General features: G+C 51.0%; 2 protein-coding genes and 1 non-coding gene across 4 annotated transcripts in view; 2 read left to right on the top strand and 1 right to left on the bottom strand.

The window, feature by feature from the left end:
- Positions 1–1,323: 1,323 nt before the first annotated feature.
- CKAP2L (cytoskeleton associated protein 2 like) lies at positions 1,324–16,216 on the top strand. 2 transcript variants are annotated; one of them, XM_053401281.1, is made up of 9 exons: positions 1,324–1,400; positions 1,614–1,692; positions 3,881–3,938; positions 6,575–7,650; positions 10,558–10,765; positions 11,875–12,030; positions 12,941–13,001; positions 15,265–15,376; positions 15,540–16,216. In XM_053401281.1, the coding sequence occupies exons 1-9, from the start codon at positions 1,331–1,333 to the stop codon at positions 15,817–15,819; spliced, it is 2,100 nt and encodes a 699-aa protein (XP_053257256.1). In that variant the 5' UTR covers positions 1,324–1,330; the 3' UTR covers positions 15,820–16,216. The 2 variants fall into 2 exon arrangements, with proteins under 2 accessions (XP_053257256.1, XP_053257255.1); XM_053401280.1 differs by having other exon boundaries at positions 6,575–7,654; positions 10,562–10,765.
- LOC128420436 (small nucleolar RNA SNORA57) lies at positions 11,614–11,733 on the top strand. Its single transcript, XR_008332039.1, has one exon. It is a non-coding gene; the product is annotated as a small nucleolar RNA SNORA57 (small nucleolar RNA).
- A 169-nt stretch (positions 16,217–16,385) lies between the features above and the next one.
- Positions 16,386–22,330, bottom strand: part of LOC128419964 (cytosolic purine 5'-nucleotidase-like) — a 50,804-nt gene continuing 44,859 nt past the window's right edge. Inside the window, exons 16-18 of the mRNA XM_053401284.1 lie at positions 21,500–21,676; positions 20,175–20,270; positions 16,386–17,138 (exon numbers count right to left, since the gene is read on the bottom strand). Of these exons, the coding sequence (XP_053257259.1) occupies positions 17,091–17,138; positions 20,175–20,270; positions 21,500–21,676 (321 nt within the window). The 3' untranslated portion in view covers positions 16,386–17,090. The remainder of the gene's footprint in view (positions 17,139–20,174; positions 20,271–21,499; positions 21,677–22,330) is intronic.

Below are 22,330 nucleotides of genomic sequence, written 5' to 3'. Positions count from 1 at the left end.
AAATAAAATCAATAAAAATTATTTTTTAAAAAACAAAAAAACCATGGCTACCTACCTGTAACTTGAAAGTAAAGTTAAGCCCGGAAGGGGGGGGTTCCATTGTCTGGGTGGTGCAAGGGGGCTGCCAGATCTCTACCTAGGGCCCAACTTTGATAGGTGAGCGGGGACACCCGTCACTGAATCATAGACTGGGAAGCGACCACCCAGGGTCATCTAGTCTGTTGTTGTTGAGTGGTTTAGTCGTGTCTGACTCTGTGACCCCATGGACCAGAGCATGCCAGGCACTCCTGTCTTCCACTGCCTCCCGCAGTTTGGTCAAACTCATGCTGGTAGCTTTGAGAACACTGTCCAACCATCTCGCCCTCTGTCGTCCCCTTCTCCTTGTGCCCTCCATCTTTCCCAACATCAGGATCTTTTCCAGGGAGTTTTCTCATGAGGTGGCCAAAGTATTGGAGCCTCAACTTCAAGATCTCTCCTTCCAGTGAGCACTCAGGGCTGATTTCCTTAAGAATGGAGAGGTTTGATCTTCTTGCAGTCCATGGGACTCTCAAGAGTCTCCTCCAGCACCATAATTCAAAAGCATCCATTCTTCGGCAATCAGCCTTCTTTATGGTCCAGCTCTCACTTCCATACATCACTACTGGGAAAACCACAGCTTTAACTATACGGACCTTTGTTGGCAAGGTGATGTCTTTGCTTTTTAAGATGCTGTCTAGGTTTGTCATTGCTTTTCTCCCAAGAAGCAGGCGTCTTTTAATTTCGTGGCTGCTGTCACCATCTGCAGTGATCATGGAGCCCAAGAAAGTAAAATCTCTCACTGCCTCCTTTCCTCCCCTTCTATTTGCCAGGAGGTGATCTAGTCTAACACACACACCCCCTGCAATGCAGGAATCACGTGATCCCATGATTGACAAGGGGCTGCCTTCACCCCCCACCCAGGACAAAACCCCTTGCAGTCCCGGCGCTCCTGTTTGAGCACAGGATTTGCGGGGGGGGGGCGGGGAGGGGGCTGGACACCCTTTAAAAAGTGGGGCTGGGAAGCCCTGCGCAGCCCCGCCCCTACCACCGAGGCGGAGCTTTTTGCACGTGGGAAACTTCGGCAGGCGAGCTGAGAAGGGGGCGTGGCAAGGGGAGTTGGCCCTGGGCGTGGCTAAGGCGCGAGGGGCGCGGCCGGGGGAATGGCCTTTCCCTTTCTGAAAGAACATTGCCGGCTCCGCCCACTCCGCTCTCCCCGGCCAATTGGATAGGCTTCTCCCCGCCCCTCGCAGCCTATTGGTCCCTTTGAACGGGAGCTACGGGAAGCGGCCGCCCGAAGGCGATGCTGGCTGTCATGGAGGCGCCTCGGAGCTCGGGAGGGCCGGGGCTGCGGCGCGGAGGAGGAGGACGAAGAGAGGAGATCGGTGAGGGTGCAGGGGTCTCCGGAGCATGTGCAGAGTGCAGGCGGGAAGGGGGTCCAGGAGGAAAGGAAGCTCGGGAAGCGGCCGTTTGGGGGGACTTCTCTGCTGACTCTCCAAAGGGGCTGGGCTTGGGGGGGTCTCCAGGAAATTGGGGGCGCCCGTTTGACTGCGACCCTCTGAGGGCTTTTCCTGTCTCTCTCTCTCTCTTTCCTGCAGCAGCAGCAGTGGAGGAGCGGCGGCAGAAGCTGCAAGAATATTTAGCTGCCAAAGGAAGGCTGAGACCTACCAGCACCAAGTGAGTCTTTGCTTTTGCTTTGCTTTTCGGAGTTGCTTAAAGGTAAAGGGACCCCTAACCATTAGGTCCAGTCGTAACTGACTCTGGGGTTGCGGCACTCATCTCGCTTTACTGGCCGAGGGAGCCGGCGTACAGCTTCCGGGTCATGTGGCCAGCATGACTAAGCCGCTTCTGGCGAACCAGAGCAGCGCGCGGAAATGCCGTTTACCTTCCCGCCGGAGCGGTACCTATTTATCTACTTGCACTTTGACGTGCTTTCGAACTGCTAGGTTGGCAGGAGCAGGGACCGAACAGCGGGAGCTCAACCCGTCGCGGGGATTTGAACCGCCGACCTTCTGATCAACAAGTCCTAGGCTCTGTGGTTTAACCCACAGCGCCACCAACGTCCCTTTTGGAGTTGCTTACATAGCATCAAAACAAGAAAGTCCCTCATCTACCCGCAACTTTACAATCAATCATCATCATCATCACATGGCATGCAAGGGGAAAGGGACAAGGCGGGAAGAGGAAAACTCAGAATGCAGGCGCCAAGGTGGCACAGTTTAACGCAAAGAGTTGCTCCCTGGATCAGGCCCTCCTGTAAACCTAGTGCAATAATAGAACCTCCTGCTCATAGCTGTCAACTTTCAGATTTGAAAATAAGGGATCAACAGTCTCGAAAATAAGGAATCAGCAGCCTCACCTGTCCCGGGAACAGTCTATGGGATATCTAACAATCCGGAACAGCAGCAGGAAACAGCGCTGGAATAAGGGAATTTCGCTCAAAAAGGGGAAGGTTGACAGCTATGCTCCTGCTTCCTCTTGGCTCACCATTGAGGCAGCCTGAGGTGGCAGTTGGAGGGAGGAGGAGCTCTGATGGGGCTGCGAACCCCTTCCTGCCTCAGTGGGCCAGCTGGAAACATACAAGTGGGGTGCAGGCTTCTGTCAAAGATTCTCATTCTTCTCCCTTGCAACCAAACAGCCTTTCAATGCCACTCTGTCCTTTGGGCACTGTGCACCAGCCACACCCAAATCAGCCCCTGGGGTTGACCCCAGAAACAGACCAGGACCCCTTGAGGATGGTTAAGGCCTGCTGGCGTGAGACGAGGGGTGGGCTTCATCCTGCCCAGTTGCACTTCCTGGGCTCACAGCCCTCATTCATTTGTCGCATTTATATCCTACCTTTCTCTCCAGGGAGTTCAAGGTGGTATACATAAGTTTTTGGGACGCAGGTGGCGCTGTGGTCTAAACCACAGAGCCTAGGGCTTGCCGATCAGAAGGTCGGCGGTTCGAATCCTCGCGACGGGGTGAGCTCCCGTTCCTCGGTCCCTGCTCCTGCCAACCTAGCAGTTTGAAAGCACGTCAAAGTGCAAGTAGACAAATAGGTACTGCTCTGGCAGGAAGGTAAACGGCGTTTCCGTGCGCTGCTCTGGTTCTCCAGAAGCGGCTTAGTCTTGGTGGCCACATGACCCGGAAGCTGTACGCCGGCTCCCTCAGCCAATAACACTTTAGACAACTGAGCTATCCCAAGTGTGCATGAATTGCAATCTTGGTCACATTTTTTATCCCTTGAAAGTAGAGGGAAGATAGAGGGAACGTTCGTCCACATGTGGTGTAAAAGGGTAAAAGAGTATTGGGCAATGATCCATGATGAATTGAAAAAAAAATGTTTACTTTCCCCAAAAAACCAAAGTCCTTTCTGTTGGGGAGAATTCAGATTGAAATTCCCAGGTTTCAGAGAAGGTTATTTATGTAATAAATATTTATGGCGGCCTGTGTTTTGTTAGCCCCAAAATGGAAAACAAGTGAGGTCCCAACCCAAGAGTGGCAACTTAAGTTGACAGAATATGCGCAGCTTGCAGACTTAACATATAGAATAAGAGAACCAGAAGAACATACGTTTAGAGAAGATTGGAAAACATTTATTGAATATATGCGTAATAACTGTGTACAGCTGAAAACACTGGCAGCATTAAGATAAATTCAACAGTGTAAATAAGTTTTGATGGATGTAATAATGGAATACTGACTGGCATAGTTTTTGTAAAATATGCAGGGATTTATTATATGTAAAATGAACCATGGAAAGAGAAGAAAGGAAGTCATTGATATGTTAAGAATGCAAAAACGAGTCCTTTAAAGTGTCAAACAGGGGGGGGGAATTTTAAAGAAAGTAAATTATTTTCAAACTTTTCCTTATGCTGCACAGGCCCTACTTGAAGGACAACAGCCGGCACAAGAATCCAGCTCCCTCCACAGCACAACCTGTAAGTAGACAAGATCCAGTGAGCCTCTGTATCTAGAGAGCCAGAGTTGTGTAGTGGTTAGATTGCTGGACTGGGATCCAGGAGACCAGGGTTCAAATCAGTTGGCCACCAAGCTCCCTGGGTTCTCACTGCCTCTCAGGTTAATTGAAGGAGAACCATGTACACCACTTTGAGCTCCTTGGAGGAAAAAGTGGAATATAAGTGCAATGAATGTATATTCTGACCAATGACATGAAGAGTGTCTGAGATTCTGGATCCTTCTGGGGCCACCCTTGCTTGGGATTTAGATCCAGTCCCTTTTACCAGGATAATCTCTCTTTTCCTCACAATAGCTGGTGTGAGCTGGCAAGCTCTCTTGGCAGTGGAGCCCAAGGCCACTCAGAAGGTGGTAACTTGTGTTGGAGGAAAACCTTGCTGTTCAAACCTCCTGTCACAGGAAGAAGGGAGGCATCCTCTGGTCTCCAGTTCTGACAAATATATAGCGTGTCATCCTCATTCTTTCTCTTCTCTGGAGCCGTACAAATTTGGTGACCGTTACTGAATTATCTCTATATTTGTTTACATCGCACTGTTTCCCCAGAATGGGAATCAGGGTGGCTTGCACAAATCGAAACAACACAGACAAAATACAAGATGCTAAAAACATTTTTTTAAAGTTTAAAAGTAGGTAAATTCAACTGGATCTGTTCTTTATATTATTTTAATTCTATTAAAATGCAGATAGTAAAAACAGCACAACCCTATTTAAAGCTCTTTCCTTTTTTAAAAAAACCAGTCAGTTCCTACAGGCCTGCCAGAATAAAACAGTTTTCACCTGCTGGCAGAAGGAAAGCAAGGAGAGAGGCAGTCTAGGGTCATTGGGGAGGGAGTTCCAATGGCCCTCTCCCACATCCTGAAGCATGCCTGTGAGGGTGGTGGGGTGGAAAAAAGCCTCCCCCAAATATCTCATGCACTTAACGCATTTTCAGACCATGTTTTCTGCAAGGCACTCTGCACATGCTATTGTTGTTGTTGTTTAGTCGTTTAGTTGTGTCCGACTCTTCGTGACCCCATGGACCAGAGCACGCCAGGCACTCCTGTCTTCCACTGCCTCCCGCAGTTTGGTCAAACTCATGCTGGTAGCTTCGAGAACACTGTCCAACCATCTCGTCCTCTGTCGTCCCCTTCTCCTTGTGCCCTCCATCTTTCTCAACATCAGGGTCTTTTCCAGGGAGTCTTCTCTTCTCATGAGGTGGCCAAAGTCTTGGAGCCTCAGCTTCACGATCTGTCCTTCCAGTGAGCACTCAGGGCTGATTTCCTTCAGAATGGATACGTTTGATCTTCTTGCAGTCCATGGGACTCTCAAGAGTCTCCTCCAGCACCATAATTCAAAAGCATCAATTCTTTGGCGATCAGCCTTCTTTATGGTCCAGCTCTCACTTCCATACATCACTACTGGGAAAACCATAGCTTTAACTATACCGGCAAGCCACTCCAGTATCCCTGCCAAGAAAACACCATGGACAAAGACAACATCCACATGCTTTTAGTTTCCCCAAATTCAAACAAGTAACATGTCAGATTCACTGTTGTTTTTATGTGAAAGTGCAATATTTCTCATCCTTCCTTCCCTCCCCCCCCCCTTTTCTCTGCTGTCTAAAAACTCTTTTCCCAAATGCTCCTGTCTTTCTATACATTGACTTACTCAACTTAAAGGTATTTCTCTAAGATTTCTCACTAAAATTGTCCTCATGTGATGATTGCGTAGGCATTAAGTTATCCCTTGAGTCTGTCACAATGTTCTGTTAAAGCAAATCTGTCCATAGGGCTCATTATATATATATATTTTTAAAACTCCTTCAAAGTAGCTGAACAGACTTGGCACTTTTCAAGCTAAGTTGAGATCTGAATAGTGGCAGGAAAGGCTGCCTGCTTTGCTGGGTTCACAGGACCAGATTAAGAGGCACTTGCAGAGCATCAGATGAAATTGTCCAAGGTCTCCATGCTATTGTTATTTTTATTTATCTATAAAAATAGATGTATACTGCTAAATCATAAATATATACAGTGGTACCTTGGTTCTTGAACATAATCCATTCTGGAAGACCGTTTGAATTCCGAAACATTCAAAAACTAAGATGCAAAGGGCTGGCTGCAAATGCAATTAAGAAAATTGAAAAACACAGAGCAGAAGCCATTCGACTTCCGAGGTGCATTCAAAAACGGAAGCGTTTACTTCTGGGTTTTCAGCGTTCAGGTTCCGAAATGTTCGACAGCTAAGACTTTTGAGAACCACTGTATACTCTGTGTGTGTGCTTTGCAGCAATAAAAACGATAAAAGCATAACAAAGTTAAAATCAGACATCAGTTAACCATTGTGGAAGAATTCGTTCTTAGTTGCCTGCATAGGTCTGACAGAATAGAATGCTTTTCAGCAGGTGCTTAAAAGTTGGCACAGAAGCTGAATCTAGTGGCAGAGAGTTCCACAGGATGGGAACAAAGGCCCTAAAGGCAATTGAATATTTTTGTTTATTCAAAGGCTTGTACTATTTTTCTAATTCTGTTTTATATAAAATGCCCCGAAAGCTCTATTTGGTGAAAAGTTGATTTAAAGAGTCTCTCAAATAATTTCACCGTATTATTTTCTCCATTTCCAGACTGTCGGATCCCGGAAAACTGTTGCCCCAAGCACAGCCAAAAGTGCATCGACCAGGGAGGCAAAGTGGTCGGGACCTGCTAGCAAAGTCTTTCCAGATAAGCCTTCCAGGGCTCTTGTGCACCGGGAGCCAAACAATGCACCCACACAACTTCCAAGGAAGCGGGGGCCCGTACTTCCTCTCCCCTCAAAGCCCCCTGCTAGAAAACACCCTGAGAAGCTGGTCAGCAGGATCTCATCTGCTGGACATCGCTTAGGCGGGATGAGAGAACCTGGAAAGCAGGAATTGGCCACAGCATCCGGGACGTCAAACGTCCTTTCGGACTCCAGCAAGGCAGAGCGAGATAAAGAGAATTCTGGGCTGAAGCATGTTGGGCAGCCTTGGAAGAGAGAGACGTCTCGCTTCAGCCTCCAAGCCAAATCCCAAACTGGCTCCAAACCGCCCGTGAAGAACAGCAAGCAAGCTGTGGGGAACAGCACCCTTTCGAAAAACCACAGGGCCGCTGCGGCACAGGTTAAGCCCAGAGCACCCTTAGGGGGTCCTCAGAGGCAAGTCAACAGCATCTCAGTGGTGCGGACTTCACCACCCCGTGGACGGCCCTCGGCTGTTTCTAGGCCAGGAGTCCGAGGCCAAAATCCCAGATTAATAAAGCAGCCTGTGGTGATTCCACAGGCCACTGGTCCGCCTGTCCCTGGAGGGTCTCTGGCTGGGAGGGAAGGAACAGCGTCATCCTCATCCCTGGGCATTCTTCAGAGGGGTCGGTCCAGGCCGCAGGCTGGTGCTCTGCAGGAGAGACCGCTGCCCAGGCGCCACGGGGCCTTGCAGAGGAAACGGAAGGCCACTCCGGAGAGATGTTGTTCAGCAGTGCCTGGTGGCGCCAAGCAGAACAGAAGCCCAGCAGGGAGGGACCCGGGCAGCAAGAAGTTCAAGCAAGCGCCCAGGACTCCTGAGCCAACATCCAGGCACGGAGCCTCGGAGCAGGGCTCTGGAGGACGCGGGAGAAGCGCACCCAGAGCAAAGCAGCCGGCGAGGGAGACAGGCCAAGAGCCCAAGACCCCAGGCACTCGGGATCGGAGGCAAGTTGAACCCAGAGCGGGTTGCATTCACTCACCCTGCCCTGAGCAGCGACTAGCAAGGGTGCATTGTGGGGGTCTGGGCCGATAAAGTGCCCTTTCTTGGGTTTGCCCCTGGAATGTTTGAGCTCTTGTTCACAACAGAACAGACAAGTGGGTGCCCGAGTGGCTCTTGCACCCACTTCAATTATTCATTTATAAAAATACATTATTATTATTATTATTTATACCCCACCCTCCCCAGCCAAGGCCAGGCTCAGGGCGGCTAACAAGCAATAATAAAAAACAAGTTGAATGAATACAACTTAAAAACAAGATTAAAATACAACATTAAAATATTGAAACATTAAAATATTAAAATGCAGCCTCATCATAGGAGGAGAAAGGAAAAAGAAAAACATCAGAGCAACTTACAGCATAAATGCATAAAACTATGCCATAAAACTATACAGTTGTACTTTGGATCCCAAAGGCCCTGGAAGTTGGATGTTTTGCTTCCCGAACGCCGCAAACCCGGAAGTGATTGTTCTGGTTTGCAAATGTTATTTCGGAACCCGAACATCTGACGGGGCTTCCGCGGCTTCTTATTGGCTGCAGGAAGTTCCTGCAGCCAATCGAAAGCCGCAATTTGGTTTTCTAACGTTTTGGAAGTTGAAGAGACTTCCGGAACAGATTCTGTTCAAGTTCCAAGGTACAACTGTATAAAGAAGTTTAGAACACACATTGATTAACCATTGTCGGATGATGTATCCTTAATTGTCTGCACAGGCAGGCATTTAAAGTTTGGCACAGAGGTTGCCTGCTGAATCTCTGGTGGCAGAGAGTTCCACAGGACTGGACTGATGCCACCGTCTTGTTCCATCTGTCCGTCTTTCCTGTGTGGGGAATGGGGTCTAGGCGTGTCCCTTAAGGGTGGGCCAGCACATGGCCAAACTGCTTCCTCAATCCTTCATGCATCTGTGTGTTGTAATGTGCAGAGAATCCCCTAGATCTTTATTCAGCTGAGGTGCTCAATATCTCCAGCAGGTTCTGCTGATGGACTAATAGGAGATTCAAGATTACAGTGCGGAAAAGGCACACTAAAGTGCCTCCTTGTAAGTGAATCTGCTTGCAAATAGACCTTCCACACTTGACTGGGGACATCGTGTCCATGTGTTACTTTGTGTGCATGAGGAGCCACCCTCTTGGGAATGATGAGCTGTGATTCCTGCATTGCAGCGGGTCAGGCTAGATGGCCCTTTGTGTCCCTTCCAGCTCTGCAGTTCTGTGAATACTGAAGGCATGCAGAAAGCAGCTCCGAACAAAGGAGGGACAAGGAAGAAGAAAAGTGATAGGCCTGCAGGGGGTCATAGATGACCCCAATTTTGCTCTGGCTTCTAACTATTAATTGGACCTCCTTGGCCATGAGTAGGCAAACTAAGGCCCAGGGGCCGGATCCAGCCCTATCGCCTTCTAAATCCGGCCTGCGAACAGTGCAGGAATCGGCGTGTATTTACATGAGTAGAATGTGTGCTTTTATTTAAAATGCATCTCTGGGTTGTTTGTGGGGCATAGGAATTCGTTCATTTTTACCCCCTTCAAAATATAGTCCGGCCCCCCACAAGGTCTGAGGGACAGTAGACTTGCCCCCTGCTGAAAAGGTTTGCTGACCCCTGTCCTTGGCCATCCTGTTGCCCACAAAGCCACAGAGGCTCTGATCAAGACCAGGCTTCTCACTGTAGCCTGGGAGTTGCGTCAAGAGCGGTAGTGAGGGCCACCAACTCAGACGGTTTTGAAAGAGGATTAGACAAATTCTTGGAGGAGGAGAGGCCTTTTCCCACCTGCCTTACCTCACCCTTCAGCTCTAGGAGTCTTTCCCAGACCATGACTTTGGGAACAGCAGAAGCAGCTGGGAAGAGAGAAGGGATAATTTTTTATATATAAAAAAAATTCATAAGTTGTGTCTCCTCATTTCTCAATTTGATCCTTTTACGTGGTTTGGTATGTTTTGTGGTATTTTATGCATTGTAAACTGCTGCCATTTTTATTGATTATACTTTTGCAATTCTTTATTGTTAAGTGTGAACTATTTAATTATAGTTGCTGGCATTTAATTTTACTGTTTACAGTGGTACCTCGGTTTACATACGCTTTAGGTTACAGACTCCACTAACACAGAAATAGTACCTCGAGTTAAGAACTTTGCTTCAGGATGAGAACAGAAATCGTGCGGCGGCAGCAGGAGGCCCCATTAGCTAAAGTGGTGCTTCAGGTTAAGAACAGTTTCAGGTTAAGAACGGACCTCCGGAACGAATTAAGAACTTAACCTGAGGTACCAGTGTAGTTATCTTTCAGCAATATACAATCCATAAACTTCAAGTTCACTTTCCAAAGCCTTATCCAGTCGTCCAATTGTATGTTGTGACCTATATCTTGTGCCCACTTAATAATTACTGCTTTAACTTCCTCATCTTTTGTTTCCCATTCCAACAGGATATTATATGCCTTCTTTAACAATTTAGAATTGTCATCTATGATATCCTTTTGGAATTTGGAAACTGTGTAGGTGAATGTTGTGTGGCCGTGTTGGTTGGCGCCTCCTTTATCTAAAGTGGTGCTTCAGGTTAAGAACAGTTTCAGGTTAAGAACGGACCTCCGGAACGAATTAAGTACTTAACCCGAGGTACCACTGTACTGTTATATTTTAATGCCTTATTGAATATGTCTTCATTAGATATGTATTGGGTCAGATTGTGTTTAGGCGTGTGATCTCTGCTGTCTGTCTCGTTGCTCCTTCAGCTTGCAAACCGCCTCGTTTGTAGCAATACAGGAAGGCGGTAGACAAATTAAAAGTGAAATGAAAGTGGTGGCTGATCCGGCCAGCCGGTCTTCGGTTCTGACGTCGTCTGACCTCTCCTTGCTCTCCCTTAGGAAGCAGCTAGAGGAGTGGTTGGCGTCCAGAGGGAAACAATACAAGCGGCCCCCGATGACCTTCCCCGTTAAAAGGCGGCCCCCGCCCAAGGAGAAGGAGGCCCTGGACCGCTCCTTCTGGGACCGCATGGAGGAAGAGATGGAGCAGCAAAAGGTGGCACAGCAAATCGCCAGCACCTTGGCAGAGTGCATGAAGCTGGCAGACGAGGTGAGCTTTGGGTCTTCCATCTAGTCTGGAAAGTTGCTCAGGAGCTTCATCCTTCAATGGGGCAGAAAGTGCAGGCCTGGTTGGTTAGACTGATAAGCGCCACCCATCAATAAATATTCACTGTGTGGCTTAAAAGCAGAACCGTTTACAATATAAAACACGCAATCATTAAAACCCACAAGGAATGATAAAAGCAGGGAGAAAAAGCTGCCATGGTGCACCGAGGCAGCCTCAATATTGTTTTTCTTTGCTTTGAAACTATCCTTTCTCCCACCCTGCCAGGAGCAGAGTTTTTCCACAATCAAGCAGGATATGAATGAAATGAAGAAACCAGTCAGGTTTTTATTGTTGGCTGGCCTTGTTGTAACTCTCGAGAAACAAACTGGGCAGTCCAAGAGTCAGTTGAAACAGAGACGTTTTCAGAAGTGCCTGTTGTCCAACATCAAAGGAAAAGTTCCCTAAATCATTTATATCGGGGGGGGGATCTGAATTGAGCCTGTGGAACTCCCTGACCCTTTGCAGACCAAAGCGGGGAATTTCAGGCCTGACGGGCATCGAGTTCAAGCCCATTTTCTATGGGGAAGTCAGAACGCAGGACCCATGTGCATTTATTATTATTAGAGCTGTTTGACAGTGGAACAGATCACATTGGAAAGTGGTTGACTCCTTCATTGGAGGTTTTTAAAGGGAGGTTGGGTGACTTAAGGTTCAAGGGGCAGGTAACAATTAAAACACAAAATTACACCAAAAGCAAAACAAAAAACAATTTAAAACAACTAAAAATTACAGAAATAAGGAGGGTCCTAAAATATACATCTCCAGCCTCAAGAGGGACTGGGTTTTTTACGCCTCATTTTCTTGGCAGGCTCTGTAATGTCCGGAGGTGCAGGAATGCCCACCCAGTTTTCTGTCTTCAGTGCCAGCGACTTTGCCATCTGCAGGTTCTGTCCTCAAGCACCGGGGCAAAAGTAAAACAAAAACCGATTTTGCACAAGCGCACCCTTAAGGTTGGGCTAGCACTGCCCAGTGGAAACAGTCTGCCTACAGAGCAAGCCCAAAGTGTTCCTCATCTGCCGGCCTCCTTCTGACTCCGTCCTGTTTCCCTCCAGGGGGTTCCTTCGGAAGAGCTCCTGGCCATGCTGTCCCGCATCCCAGAGGCAGAGAAGTTTGCACAGTTCTGGGCCTGCAAGGCAAAGCTGTTGGCCCGCCAAGGCCTGTTGGATGCAGCTGGGCTGTACCGTGCGGCTGCTTGCGCTGGAGCTGTGGTGGGTGGAATCCCCTCACTCTTGTCCACTGTGTCTGCAGCAGAGAGGCAGAGGCAGTGTGGTGTAGTGGTTAGAGTGCTGGGCCAGCACCTGGGAGGCCAGGGTTCAAAATGGTCAGACCCATGGAGGCCCAAAGGAGCTTTTCCCCTTGCAAGGACATGCCAAGAGGTGTGGGGAGGGGCAGGGCTCCCAGGCAAAGGCAGAGCCCTACGCCAGCCTCCTGCCTCCCTAACCGTCTGGGCTTGAGCTTCCTGAACCCCAAAACGGGGTGCCTTTGCCCATCCCACCTGCGCTGAGAATGCTCGAAGCATCTGCTTGACTGGGATTTGCACAAGAGGTGCCCCCAGAACGTGGGGCGCACGCCCAGTAAGGAGCCATTTCTTGCTGTGGGCTCTTGTTCACATCAGATCACGGGGGCTGGGCTTTCCTAGATGAGCCTTGGGAATCCCTACAAGTCTATGATCCTCTGGGGGCTGCCGGAAGACTTGTGTGCCCACAGGCAAGGGAGGGGGTTGCAATTGGCTGTGCTCCCCCCCCCCCCTCTGCTATAAAGGACCATCCGTCCCGGGATGGAGCTGTTAAGCAGCCAGTCCTGTGCAATCTCCCTTGCAGGGGCCGCCAGCTCTGTGCCCCCACCATGTGCGTCTCTCCCCCTGACCCCCAAACAGCTGCAGCAAAAGGATGTTTGTGCATGAAACCTGCTCCCTCGAAAGGTGGTGGACTTGCCTTCATTGGATATTTTTTTAGCGGCTGTCGAGGATTCTTTAGCTGGGATTTGTGCATTGCAGGGGGTTGGACTAGATGACTCCTGGGGGGCGCTTCCAACTCTATGATTCTGTGAAATCCTGCAGGCATCACTCTGAGGCCTGCTCTGGTCGCTCAGTTGTGGCCCTTTTTGTTCTCATTCCAGCCGCTACGAGAGTTGAGAGATGCCCTTGTTGACACTCTGAAGCGTTCCAGTCAAGCCTGGGGTAAGCAATGGATCAGGCCAAGGGCCCATCTGGCCAGCATCCTGTTCTCACAGGGGCCAGCCAGATGCCTTTGGGAACCCACAAGCAGGATAATATGATGATGATGATGATGATGATTTATTTATCCCCGCCCATCTGTCTGAGTTTCCCCAGCCACTCTGGGCGGCTCCCAATTGAGTGTTAAAAACAATACAGCATTAAATATTAAAAACTTCCCTAAACAGGGCTGCCTTCAGATGTCTTTTAAAGAGGAGATAGCTGCTTACTTCCTTCACATCTGAAGGGAGGGCGTTCCACAGGGCGGGCGCCACCACCGAGAAGGCCCTCTGCCTGGTTCCCTGTAACCTCACTTCTCGCAATGAGGGAACCGCCAGAAGGCCCTCGGCGCTGGATCTCAGTGTCCGGGTAGAACGATGGGGGTGGAGACGCTCCTTCAGGTATACAGGATCCGAGCCCAAGAGCCCTCTCCCCTCATGTGGTTTCCAGCTGCTGAGATTCAGAAGCACTGCTGCCTCCAATTGTGGAGGGCAGAGCATAGCCATCATCACTGGCTGGTCTGGGCTTCGGGCCTGCCAGCCAAACTCTGCCCCTGCCCCCCCCCCAAACACACACGAAAGAGTGAAGAGAGTGCAGCTTCTCTCTCCCCCGCCCCGCCCCTCCCCCATGTAGAATACCTTACTGGTGGTTTAAGGCCAGTGCCTAGCAAAGGAATTGTAAACAAAATGATTTTTCAGTTTCCTCACTGAAAGTTAATGTTGTATCTCTGCATCTGGGAATATACGCAATATATAGGCAATGCCCAAAGCCAGCCCTGCATCCCTCTGTCAGTTCTGCAGGCAATGCTCCTGGTTTTTCCAGATGGGATTGGGCTAAGGATTCTTGGGTCCCAGTCAAAGCTTCCATTTTCTGGCCCCCTTGTGTCAAAACCTTCCTGCGAGGGAGCGATGTTCCTTTGCTTCTTGCCAAAGCTTCCTTAGAGCTCAGGGCCATTCCCTGAAGGTGTCCCAGGTTGCAAGGAACCGTGCACCTCCAAATCCAACACAGTGGATCTCGTGACCCCGTCCTCGATCCCCAAAGTGGCCATGGACTGTTTGATTCATGCCCTGCTTTCCTTCAGCAGAGGCGGCTCCCTGTTCTTCAGAGTTTTTCAAGCATTGCACATCGAGAAGGCTGTGTGCGTGTTTCTTTTTACCCGATTGCAATTTCTGCATTTATAGGTCTACGTTCAGTTTATATTTTGTTACTCTTGTGTCTTAATGCACCGTAGCTCGCTCTGCATGTCCTAATGCAGCCCTGCAGGGAGAGAGCTTTGGACCTGGACGGATGAGGGCGGGCAGGGAGGGGTAACGCTGGAGAATCTCAGCACTGTTTGAACCTTGTTGGGCCTGAGAGCGCTGGAGTTGCCTCCCTGGCAGCATGGCTGGGTAGGCAGGAGGCAGGAGCAGGGCAGGACCATAGCTGTCAACTTACAGATTTGAAAATAAGGGACCAGCAGCCTCGCAAATAAGGGATCAGCAGCCAAAATAAGGGATTTTCCAGGCACAGGGAGGTTCAACCTCTGAGCCCCTCCGAGCCAAAGGCGGAAAGCCCAGCCAGCAGCCAAACGAAGCCTCAAGCTGTGGTTCCCACAGCGCAGCAACCCGGCAAAGGAGATGCAGCAAGGAAAACCACCGGCACCTCTCCGCTGGGAAGCGCTGAGCAAAGGCGAGTCCCCAGGCAATGCGGCCGATTTGATCGGCACAAGGCATGCAAGCTCCACCCCCCAGTCGTTCTTAGACTCCTTATTGGGTGAGCAACGCAGCCAAGCAACACAGTTGGAGCCTCCCTCCTCCCTGGCTGGGAGGGAGGGAGGGAGAGGAGCTGCTTCCTTTGAAACCCGGGAAATTTAAGGGACATCAACAATAAGGGACAGCAGCGGGACATGGCGCTGGGATAAAGGACTGTCCCACCAAATAAGGGACACTTGACAGCTATGGGCAGGACCCTCTGGAGCCAGCTTGAAAGAAAGATGCCCCGCTTGCTGTCAGTTGTCAACTGTGGCAATGGGCCCTCTGGGCGACTGCCTGCCCCTGGAAGCAGGACGGTCTTCTGCATGGGGACATGGAGCAGTTTCTGCAAAACCAGAACAGGTTTGCCATTCTTGCCCTTGCCAACAAGGCCCCTCCAGGCTGCTCTGGGCAAAGGCAGGCCCAGCTCAAGGCTCTTCCTCTTCAGCTATTGCCTCTCCTTCAATGGCTTCTCTCACTCTCTTCTCCCCCAACAGCAACCCCTGCTGAACTCCGACTTCCCGGCAAGGAGCAGGCGCAGAGCAACGGGCAAGGACCAGCTTGCCAGCCTCTTTCGGCAATCAAGCTTCAAGTGGCATCACTGCCCAGGTAAGGGGTGGGCCTTAGCTCTGTCTTTTTCAACTGTACCCTATCCTTTCTGAGGTGAGGCAACCAGGAAAGGAAGGAAAAGATGGCGGAGCAGGCCGGGGCAGCTGGCCGCCTTGTGGTTCTGAGGGGGCTCTATGATTCCATGCCCTCTGTCCCTTCCCAGAGCCAAGGAGCCGAGTGCGAGGCCAAGCCTGAAGCTCTTGACGCCCGTGCGGCGGTCCCTGCGGATCGAGCGGGCGTCTGCTCGCTACCCACAGATGCTGAGGGACCACGACCCCGTCGTGTCCTGCCTGGACGAAATCATGGACGCAGAGGACGGCTGTCGCTTCATCTTCCGCAAGAACGAAGCTTTGCCAGAGACGGTGGAGGTGGAGGGCTTTCTGCCACGGACCTCGGCGCCAACCTCCCCAGACCCACCCCTGCGCAGACCCCTGTTCTGTTAGAGCTGCATCGGCGGACTGGAAATGTGGGGGTCATAGCATGGGACCCTTTTCAGAATATATATATGCATCTTTATTATTGAAATGATTAAAAAGAAAAAGAAAACAACCTTTTTGACAACACGGGTGGCTTTAGGAAGCGCCAAGAATTTTTTTTGGGGGGGGGTCCCTCATCTCTCCCAGCTGGATTTCTCTCTGAGCAAAAGGAATTGGGGGGGGGAGCCTCTGCCTGCCATTTTGTGGGCACAGGCAGAGAAGGGTCCTCCCCGTATTCTGGGTGTGGAATGGGTTTTTCAGAGTGGGGTGGGGGCCTGGCGTCCTGGGCTTGGCACCGCCGGGCCTCACCCTAGACCCCCAAGGAAGTCCAAGTCTTGGCTGCCAGGTGCCTGCGAATGGGAAGCCCCTTTCTGGGAGCTGCGAGTGGATTGTTAGCTCTTCCGCATTTCTCGCAAGAGAGGACATTGTGGCAAAGGGGGTCTCAGGGCTCCCCTTGGACCTGGCATGGGGCTGTTTCTAAACTCCTTTCTGGGGCTGCTTCTGGCTTCTCTGCAAGTCAATTCAGGCTCGAATCTGCTCCGTTGCAAGCCATCCTCAGTGGGCGGCCACCATGCCCCCAAATGCTGCCCCTCTTCTCCCTCGGACATTCTCTTCCTTCAGGAGGTCCTTGTGCTCGAGGGACAGCTGAGGGCCTTGTCTGGGTTGCCAGTGCTCAGCGACGAGGCCACAGCTGTTCCTGTCAAAGCACAGAGCCACAGCCCCCTACATTTGTGGCAACTGCATTGACCTCCCTCAGTGCCCAGGCAGAAGAGGGGCTTGGGTTTTCTCCAGCGCCACCAGAGAGCCTCTCCTTTGCCGTAAGCATCTCCCGATTTCTTCCCAGGACTTCTTGAGTCTTTGGAAGAGCAGGACGGCCTAGTGGTTGGAGCCTTGAGGGAAGGGGCTTCCCTCCAGCACAGCGGCAGAGGGTCACGCTGGATTTCTCCCTTAAATCCTTGGCCCCACAACCGCAGCCGCGCTTGGGAGTAGGAAGGGATCTCAAAAGCCCTTTGGGGAGGTGGTTGAAGCCAGCAGCCATAAGGGGCTCAGCTGGGGCTGCTCTCCAGAAAGCTCCCACTTTGGAAAGCAGCCGTGGGGCCCTTTGCCTCTCTTTGGAATAGGGAGTGTCACAGGGAAGGGCCTGGGGCGGACCTCTCCTCCCCCCACCCCTCCCTTAGCAGCTTAAGGTGTTCATTCCACTCAAGATTTTCCTTCCGCATCCTCTGTTGGGGTCTGGCTCAGTCGTGCTCATCGTCGGTGTCTTCCTGGGAAGCGCTGTGCAGCTTCTACGGGACAGGGAAACAGTGGTACAGCATTCAGAGAGGCCCCTAAGCTGATCTTTTGCATGCTAAACACTTAAGCAGTTTCTTTCCTGGACTCAAATCCAGTTGCATGAAGTGACACCCTCAGGCAGCGGGGGGGGCGGGGAGAAAATTATAATAATAAATAATAATAATAATAATTTATTGATACCTATCTGGCTGGGTTTCCTCAGCCACTCTGGGTGGCTCCCAACAGAATATTGAAAATAGAATCAAACATTAAAAACTTCCCTAAAAAGGGCTGCCTTCAGATGTCTTCTAAAAGTCAGATACAGTGGTACCTCGGGTTACATACACTTCAGGTTACATACGCTTCAGGTTACAGTCTCCACTAACCCAGAATTAGTACCTTGGATTAAGAACTTTGCTGCAGGGTGAGAACAGAAATCGGGCTCTGGCGGTGCAGCAGCAGGAGGCCCCATTAGCTAAAGTGGTGCTTCAGGTTAAGAACAGTTTCAGGTTAAGAACGGACCTCCGGAACGAATTAAGTTCTTAACCCGGGGTACCACTGCAGTTGTTTATTTCCTTGACATCTGACGGGAGGGCATTCCACAGGGCGGGCGCCACCACCAAGAAGGCCCTCTGCCTGGTCCCCTGTAGCATCACTTCTCGCAGGGAGGGAACCACCAGAAGGCCCTCAGTGTTCAGGCAGGATGATGGGGGTGGAGACGCTTCTTCGGGTATACTGGGCCAAAGCCGTTTAGAAAGGTCGGTAAGGCACACAGAAGAGCAAGGAGGAAAAATGTGAATAGCAACATGGCAGCCGAATGCAGGGACTCCCCCCCCCCCAAGCTGAAAATCAGCATTTCCTGGGGGGTTGGTCTGGATGACCCTTGTGCTAGAACCTAATTCTATGAGCTCAGAATTGGTTGGCCTGGGTCCTTTGCTCCTTTTTGTTTAGGTAGGTATTTGTGACCCAGCTTTCAAGGCTATAAAGATAAAGGTAAAGGTACCCCTGCCCGTACGGGCCAGTCTTGACAGACTCTGGGGTTGTGCGCCCATCTCACTTAAGAGGCCAGGGGCCAGCGCTGTCCGGAGACACTTCCGGGTCACGTGGCCAGCGTGACGAAGCTGCTCTGGCGAGCCAGAGCCGCACACGGAAACGCCGTTTACCTTCCCGCTAGAAAGCGGTCCCTATTTATCTACTTGCACCCGGAGGTGCTTTCGAACTGCTAGGTTGGCAGGCGCTGGGACTGAGCAACGGGAGCGCACCCCGCCGCGGGGATTCGAACCGCCGACCTTTCGATCGGCAAGCCCTAGGCGCTGAGGCTTTTACCCACAGCGCCCTCTAAATGTAGTTCACAGCAACAAGCAAATTGAAACATTTCCATATTGGGTGGGTGGATTTATCTAAAAGCTAGTGACCTGTTGTGTGTTTTCTCTAGCGGGCAGAAGACATGCCTGCCTATCTCCCTCGGTTTTTGGGTGGGTGCCTTGCACACTCTACTGCAGGGGCACCCATGCTCCACCCCAGCAGCTCATCGTGCCAAGGTTGCCCACTCCTCAGAGGGGCACTCTCTGCCCTGCTTGTTCCCCCACCCTGCCCTTGCTAGTGGCGGAGGGTGGGGGCCACCACTGCCCTCCTTTCACTGCCTCTTTTGGGACAGGCGAAAGGGAGCTGGCTATCTATTGCATTTATGTGGCGCTGTGGGTTAAACCAGTGAGCCTAGGACTCGCCGATCAGAAAGTCAGCGGTTCAAATCCCTGCGACAAGGTGACCTCCCGTTGATCGGTTCCTGCTCCTGCCAACCTAGCAGTTCGAAAGACAGCATTTCCGTGTGCTGCTCTGGTTCGCCAGAAGCGGCTTAGTCATGCTGGCCACAAAACCTGGAAGCTGTACGCCGGCTCCCTCGGCCAATAAAGCGAGATGAGCGCCGCAACCCCAGAGTTGGACCCGACTCGACCTAATGGTCAGGGGTCCCTTTACCTTTTCTTGCAAGGAGCTTAAAAAGGTGGCACAGTTCTCCCTTGTTATCTTCAACAATAACCCTGTGAGGTAGGCTAGGCTAAGAGGCAATGACTGTCCCAAGGTCACCCCAGTGAGCTTCACGGCCAATTGAGGATTTCAACAGTGCCACCCCATTGAAGAAGCTGCATGGGATGTGGACATCGGATCCTGGAGTGTTCATTGTATTTGGGTGCTGGCACTCAGATGTCCAAGTGGCCAAGATCTCTCTACTCCATCCTTTCACAACGGCTCAGATGGTTAGAGCATGGTGCAGATAATGCCAGGGTTGCAGGTTCAATCCCCATGTGGGACAGCTGCATATTCCTGCATTGCAGAAACCCTTGCATGTTTCAGTTAGCGTGGCAAAGCTTTTAGGAGTACAGTGGTGCCCCGGGTTACATACGCTTCAGGTTACAGACTCCGCTAACCCAGAAATATTACCTCGGGCTAAGAACTTTGCTTCAGGATGAGAACAGAAATCGTGCAGCGGCGGCACGGCAGCAGCAGGAGGTCCCATTAGCTAAAGTGCTGCTTCAGGTTAAGAACAGTTTCAGGTTAAGAACGGACCTCCGGAACGAATTAAGTACGCAACCAGAGGTACCACTGTACAGTGGTACCTTGGTTCTTAAACGCCTTGGTACTCAAACAACTTGGAACCCAAACACTGTGTTCCGGATTGCGAACTTTTTTCAGAAGCCGAACATGCTCCGTTTGAGTGCCACACTTCCATTTTGAGCATTTTGAACAGATGTCTATCTGTTTTTGCTCTTCATTTTGCGTTTTTGCAGCTCTTTTTCTTTTGTTTTTGTGACTGTGTAGAACCCAGTTCAGCTGCTGATTGATTGCGTGCCTTGGTTTTGGAACGGACACCCGGAACTGATTTAAGTTTGAGAAGCAAGGTACCACTGAATTGGCAATGACTAACTGAAACCTAAAGCCGTTTTCAGTGTGCCGGTGTAGGTGACAGTAGAGGGCAGCCAAAAACCACGGGACGGAAAGGAGGAAGAAAGCAGGGGTGTGTTGGGACAGCAGAAGAGCAGAGAGAGACTCACCTGCAGCGGCCTGTGTTGGGGCATCACATGCCCTGCCAGGAGACCCGTCTCGCTGAACTCCAACCGGGTGTGCTCCACAGTGGATTCATGGGGCATCTGGAGGGGCAAGAATTGTCACACAACTGTCAGGGGTGGGGGTGGGCATCGGGAGGCAGACCCAGCCTCCCAGAGGAGAAAAAAGCTAAGCTGCTGCAAAGCTGGCCAAAAGCTGCAAGCCTGTGCAGGAAGGCTAGATGGTTGCCCCTCTCGTCCCATCCCCCTGCCAGCTTAGAAGACTGGTCTCTTCCATAGAAAAAGCCTGTGATGTAAGAACATTGGAGGAGCCCTGCTGGATCAGGCCGAAAGGGCCCCATCTATTATGGGATCCTGTTCTCTCCCCAACCACCATGTGGTATTCAGAAGCATTGTTGCCCCCAACTGTGAAGGCAGAATACAACGGTACCTCAGGTTACATATGCTTCAGGTTACCGTATTTTTCGCTCTATAAGACACACTTTTTCCCTGCTAAAAAGTAAGGGTAAATGCGTGTGCGTTTTATGGAGCGAATGCAGTCTGCGCGGCTAAGCCAGAAACTAGAACAGCAAGAGGGAGCATGGCACAGCGCTCCCTCTAGCTGTTCTGGCTTCTGGGATAACCCGCAATTTCTCCACAGGGCAGTGGGATGAAGGCTCCCCGCTGCCCTGCGGAGGCTTCGCACGGCTATCCCCGGCTTTTGCGGGAGGTGGGGGAAGGGACAGAGTACGCGACTCTGTCCCTTCCCCCACCTCCCGCAAAAGCCCCCAAGAGCCGCACTCCCTTTAAAGAGCTGCAAGGAGAGTGTGTGCAGCTCTTGGGGGCTTTTCCCCGAGGAGGGAGAAGGGCAGCCCATCAGAGCCTGGGATACATAAAGGCTCTGCTCAGCACTCCCTTTAAATAATTTTTTTTTTCTTGCATTCCCCCTCTAAAAACTAGGTGCGTCTTATGGTCAGGTGCGTCTTATGGGGCGAATAATACGGTACATACACTTCAGGTTGCAGACTCTGCTAACCCAGAAATAGTACCTCGGGTTAAGAACTTTGCTTCAGGATGAGAACAGAAATCACGTGGCAGCAGCAGGAGGCCCCATTAGCTAAAGTGGTGCTTCAGGTTAAGAACAGTTTCAGGTTAAGAACAGACCTCCAGAACAAATTAAGTACTTAACCCAAGGTTAAGCAGGGCTGGCAGCCATCGATAGCCTTTTACTCCCTGAATTTGTCTAATCCTCAGCCCTTTCCCTGGGCCAAGAGGCAGGTCCACACACACACACACACACACATCTCCTGCCCCAGCATGCCCTAGCCACATACCAGGGTGGGGGGTGCCCGGAAAAGGTAGCTGAAAGGGTAATAGAGGAAGTTGATGAAGGAGGCGGCATAAAGGTCTGCGTAGCGCATCAGCTGGTTGGCAAAGAGGGTCTGGCGGGACCCACAGCGGAAGAGGCTCCCCATCTTCCCGTAGCACATGTCCATCTCGTGGGTGACTTTCTGCAAGAGAAATAGAGTCCCTGCTCAGTCAGGTGGCAAGGGTAGAAACAGAGAAACCTAGGCTTGGGAGGTGGGATCCTGGCAACCAGGTACCCCTTTTTGGTTCTATGTCAAGGGAGAGGAGACCCACACACACCCATCTCTCTGTGGTGGTAACACAAATGCTTTGTGCAAGATGCGGCCACAACTTCCAAGTCTACTATCTGTATATTGAGGAGGAGTTTGGATTTGATATCCAGCTTTATCGCTACCGGAAGGAGTCTCAAAGCGGCTAACATTCTCCTTTCCCTTCCTCCTCCACAACAAAAACAAACATTCTGTGAGGTGAATGAGGCTGAGAGACTTCAGAGAAGTGTGACTAGCCCAAGGTATAGCTGTCAACTTACAGATTTGAAAATAAGGGACCAGCAGCCTCGAAAATAAGGGATCAGCAGCCAAAATAAGGGATTTTCCAGGCACAGGGAGGTTCAACCTCTGAGCCCCTCCGAGCCAAAGGCAGAAAGCCCAGCCAGCAGCCAAACGAAGCCTCAAACGGTGGTTCCCACAGCGCAGCAACCCGGCAAAGGGGATGCAGCAAGAAAAACCACCGGCACCTCTCCGCTGGGAAGCGCTGAGCAAAGGCGAGTCCCCAGGCAATGCGGCCGATTTGATCGG

The sequence above is a fragment of the Podarcis raffonei genome, chromosome 8, assembly GCF_027172205.1.
Source record: "Podarcis raffonei isolate rPodRaf1 chromosome 8, rPodRaf1.pri, whole genome shotgun sequence".
NCBI lineage: Eukaryota > Metazoa > Chordata > Lepidosauria > Squamata > Lacertidae > Podarcis > Podarcis raffonei.
This window is presented reverse-complemented; position numbering and strand designations above follow the sequence as displayed.

Excerpts from the sequence above, each read along its gene's own strand:
- CKAP2L (XM_053401281.1), top strand. The coding sequence starts at position 1,331 with ATGGAGGCGCCTCGGAGCTCGGGAGGGCCGGGGCTGCGGCGCGGAGGA. Across the intron at positions 1,401-1,613 it reads AGGACGAAGAGAGGAGATCG|CAGCAGCAGTGGAGGAGCGG; the intron begins GTGAGGGTGCAG and ends TCTTTCCTGCAG. Across the intron at positions 15,377-15,539 it reads CAAGTGGCATCACTGCCCAG|AGCCAAGGAGCCGAGTGCGA; the intron begins GTAAGGGGTGGG and ends GTCCCTTCCCAG.